The 4,609-nt window shown below is 54.6% G+C and overlaps 1 protein-coding gene across 1 annotated transcript in view; it reads left to right on the plus strand.

Annotated features, from left to right (window-relative positions):
* Window positions 1-3,929, plus strand: part of LOC117889034 (cAMP-dependent protein kinase catalytic subunit alpha-like) — a 10,738-nt gene extending 6,809 nt beyond the window's left edge. The window contains exons 2-6 of the mRNA XM_034792840.1: window positions 910-1,086; window positions 1,326-1,421; window positions 1,536-1,658; window positions 3,229-3,393; window positions 3,660-3,929. Coding sequence (XP_034648731.1) covers window positions 910-1,086; window positions 1,326-1,421; window positions 1,536-1,658; window positions 3,229-3,393; window positions 3,660-3,785 — 687 coding nt within the window. The 3' untranslated portion in view covers window positions 3,786-3,929. The remainder of the gene's footprint in view (window positions 1-909; window positions 1,087-1,325; window positions 1,422-1,535; window positions 1,659-3,228; window positions 3,394-3,659) is intronic.
* The last annotated feature ends 680 nt before the right edge of the window (window positions 3,930-4,609 follow it).

Raw genomic sequence — 4,609 nt, forward strand, 5'->3', positions numbered from 1 at the left:
TGGGTCCTATTCCTGCCTCTGCCATTCACTCCTTGTGGGAAGGGGGGAGAATCATTCTGTGCCTCAGTTTCCACAGCTGTGAATTTGGGATTTAGTTCAGTAGAGAACTAGACCTTTTATCCACTAGCAACGTCTGCAGCGATGCTGGCTTTGATCCTCATCCTGGAGGATGTGACCTTATCCCCAGCTGGGCTGGTCAGGAAGGGATTCCCCATGGGGAGGGCTGCTGAGGTCTTCTGCCAGCACTAGCCACAGTCAGTGGCCAGGGATGCCAGGGCTAGATGGTGCCAGGCTGGATGGAGCTGGGGGTCCATGTGTGTGTGTGTTGGGGCTAGGGGGGAGATGCTGGTCTGGGAGGGGGCTTGCCCTGGGTGCCAGGCTGAATGGAGTCAGGGGTCTAGCAATGATGGGTGGGATGAGTGTGCTAGTGCTAGTGCTCTGGCTAGGGCAGATGGGACCAGTAGCGTAGCTAGGGGTGGAGCGGGGGCAGCGGCTGCTCCCGCACTGAGCACAAGTGGCGCCTTGTCAATTTCCTGGCGCCTTTGTACTCACCCGGGGGAGCGATAAAAAAAAAAGGCCCCACCCGCTGTGGCGCTTTTATTTTACTCACTCGGCGGCACTCTGGGTCTTCGGCAGTGGGACCTTCAATTCCGCCGAAACCAGCCAGGGTGAGTGAAGGGCCTGCCGCCAAAGACCTGGAGCACCGCCGGGTGAGTAAAAGCACCGCAGACTTTTTTTTTTTATTGCTCCCCCGTTCCCTCCACCTGTCTACGCCACTGCATGGGGCCACGAGGCCTAGAAGAGATGGAGCATCTTGCCTGGGGTTGCCAGGGTAGATGGAGTCAGGGATCTATAAGGAAGGTGAAGGTGGGGGTGGCAGGGGGCCGAGGGTGCTGGGCTGGCTGAGAGGGGGCGGATCTGGCCCGGGATGCCCACGTTCTCCTCCCACCTCATTGCAGTGAATCTCACGCCCGGTTCTACGCTGCTCAGATCGTCCTGACCTTTGAGTATCTGCACTCGCTGGATCTCATCTACCGAGACCTAAAGCCAGAGAATCTCCTGATAGACCAGCAGGGCTACGTCGAGGTGAGGCTGCCCCCTCCTGTCCCCAATTCCCTTCCCCATCCCAGCGCTGGCTCCTAGCTCCTGCAGTGATCTCCTCCCTGCCCAAGTCTCTCTGCTGCCATCCCCTTCCCAAAGCCAAGACACCCCCAGAAATATAACACGGCGAGAATACATCAATCATCTGCTCCCTCCCCTTCCCCTCCTGCTGTCACAGCCTCCAGGCTGATCCAGCTTCTCCCCTCTGTGTGTTTTGGCTCCAGGTGACGGATTTTGGTTTTGCCAAGCGGGTGAAAGGCCGAACCTGGACTCTGTGTGGGACCCCGGAATACCTGGCCCCCGAGATCATCCTCAGCACGGTGAGCTGGGGAGGGCCTGTCTGCTTCCTGATCTCTAGCTGATCCCTGGCCACCATTTGGTTCCCCCACACCCAAACGTTCGGTGCGTGACCCTGGCCTGCTTTCCCTGGGCAGGGTTATAACAAGGCTGTGGACTGGTGGGCCCTGGGCGTCCTCATCTACGAGATGGCAGCTGGTTACCCGCCATTCTTCGCGGACCAGCCCATTCAGATCTATGAGAAGATCGTCTCTGGCAAGGTATTTGGGCTGGGGGAGGGGACACTTGTGTGATTTTTTTTGGGGGGGGTGGGTTTCGCCAGCTAAAGTGGGGCGCCAAGTCTCCGCGACTAATCAGAGTGATGCTCACAGGCTGCGCCCCCGACATGCTCATGCCCTCCCATGCTCCCCCAATCCCCAAAACGTGGGCATCCTCCCTGTTATGAACCCCATTCCCCCTGAACCCCAACAGATAGACCCTCCCTTGCCATGTACCCCTGTTCTCCAACACATAGACATCCTCCGCATTGTGTCCCCCATACATGGACCCTCCCTCGCCACGTACCCCTATTTCCCCAACACATGGACTCCATCCCCCACCCCACCATCATTGTGCCCCCTGTAACTCTCATGGGGACTCCCGGAACAGGTGTCTTTGGTTTTCTTATACACTGTTGTGAGTTGCAAAACCCTCCACAACCCTGCTACGTTCATAGGATCATAGAATATCAGGGTTGGAAGGGACTTCAGGAGGTCATCTAGTCCAACCCCCTGCTCAAAGCAGGACCAATTCCCAACTAAATCATCCTGGCCAGGGCTTTGTCAAGCCTCACCTTAAAAACCTCTAAGGATGGAGATTCCACCACCTCCCTAGGTAACCGTTCCAGTGCTTCACCACCCTCCTAGTGAAAAAGTTTTTCCTAATATCCAACCTAAACCTCCCCCACTGCAACTTGATACCATTACTCCTTGATCTGTCATCAGGTATCACGGAGAACAGTCTAGATCCCTCGTCTTTGAAACCCCCCTTCAGGTAGTTGAAAGCAGCTATCAAATCCCCCCTCACTCTTCTCTTCTGCAGACTAAACAATCCCAGTTCCCTCAGCCTCTCCTCATAAGTGATGTGCTCCAGCCCCCTAATCATTTTTGTTGCCCTCTTTTGTTGCAAGACTAAACATTCCTTAAACACATCAGTCATCTCCAGACACTGGTAGAGCACTCATTGCCATAGTAACCAAGAGCCCATAATATTCAACTGCCCACTCCAGCGCCTTCTCGTCAAATATCTTGAAAAACTCGTGTTGGACACGGTCAGCTTTAAACCTAGTGGGGAACTCAACAGGCCTGGGTTCTGTTCCCGGTTCTCCTACCAGCCTGCTGATTGACCGTGGACAAGTCACATCCCCCTGTGCCTCAGTTTCCCCTTATGTAAAATGAGGATAGTGATGCGGCAGCCCTGCTTTGAGATCTGTGGAGGAAAAATGCTCAATGAAAGCTGGGGGGCGGCTGCTAATTAACCATTTCAGCTCCTGTGTCAGTCCTCAGTAGCGCCCCCACTTCTTGTCCACTCTTTGTCCTGGAGTGTTTTTAAAGGGCTTGTTATTTATTATTAGGTGTTTTACGATAGTGCCTACAAGCCCCAGTCATGGGTCAGGACCCCATTGTTCTAGGTGATGTACATATTAGGTGTATTATGGTAGTGCCTTCAGCGCCCAGGCATAGCCCAGGACCCCTCTGTGCTAGGGGCTGTACATTATTAGGTGTATCTATGACTCTAGCCACGAGGGCAGGGCAGGTAAAAGCCAGACCTCTGTCTCTCCTCCCCCCCCAGGTCCGGTTCCCGTCTCACTTCAGCTCAGACCTGAAGGACCTGCTCCGGAACCTGCTGCAGGTGGACCTCACCAAACGCTTTGGCAACCTCAAGAACGGGGTCAATGACATCAAAAACCACAAATGGTTTGCTACCATCGACTGGATCGCCATCTACCAGCGGAAGGTAGGAGGGCGAGGGCGAGGGCGAGGGCGGCAGGCAAAGGAGAGCCTGGATAACTTCCACATGCATGCAGCCTTCATCAGCAGGAATTGAACCTGGGATCATCAGGTTTCTGGCTGGATCGTGAGGGGGGCAGAGCTGATCCTTGCCTGCCTTGTTACAAAGTTGGGGCCTGATCGTGCGCCCCTAGCAGACCCAGAAGTGGGGGTGGATATACAAATGTTGATCCCTCACCTCGTCCCCAACCTCCCCCTCCCCTTCCTTTGCAGGTGGAAGCTCCCTTTATACCAAAGTGCGAAGGCCCCAGTGACACAAGTAACTTCGACGACTACGAGGAAGAGGAGATCCAGGTCTCGGTCACTGAGAAGTGCGCCAAGGAGTTTGCTGAGTTCTAGGGCCAGCGCCCCCCGGGAGGGGGCGCGCGGCGCAGGTGGGGGCGGGGTTGGATTTTGGTTTAATAGATAAATTATATATTTTATAAATACATGAGCGCTGTCAGGAGCGGAGGGGGAGAGCCCTGTGCCTAGTACTCCCCCCAAAATTCCCCTTTCCCACAAAGACGCTTGAGAGTCCCATCTAGAGGGTGAGGATATCATCCGCCCCCTCCTCCTCCCGGGAAAGATGTCTGTGTCCTCCGATAAAACTTGTTTCACTGGAAAAAACAAAACAACCCCCCCCAACCCCCACTTCCTCTTTATCGGTGTACTTTCTTGTAAACATATTTGAAATAATTACCAATAAAGTTTTGTTTAAAAAAAAAATCAGACTGGCGTGTGGGCTGTTCAGCTCTAGGGGATAGTTGTCGTTGCTGTGATGAGCTGGGAGCTGTTCCTCTCCCCGCAGGCCCAAGGAGTTTAGGGATGTGGCGAGGGGGGCGGGGAGCGGGGGCGGCGGCTGCCATTAATGGTACCTGAATTCGCCTGGAGTTGGAAGCTCAAAGGGATGAGCGTCTGCGCTTAAATGGGGAGGTGGCGTCTGGTCGATGGATAAATGGGCATCGCAGGCAGCAGTGGAGAGGTTATTTTATCGCTGTGTCTGGCGGCGGGGGCGATAGCTGCTGGAATGCCATGGCCAGGTGGTGCCCACAATTCGAGAAGGAAGTGAAAAATTGGAGAGCAGCAGAGAGTTGCCGTGAGAACGATTAAATTGGGGGGAAACCTGCCTTATGCTGAGACACAAGGAGCTTCTTAAAGCGAAGGTTAAGGGGTGCCGTAATTCC

Source organism: Trachemys scripta, chromosome 16 (genome assembly GCF_013100865.1).
Source record: "Trachemys scripta elegans isolate TJP31775 chromosome 16, CAS_Tse_1.0, whole genome shotgun sequence".
NCBI lineage: Eukaryota > Metazoa > Chordata > Testudines > Emydidae > Trachemys > Trachemys scripta.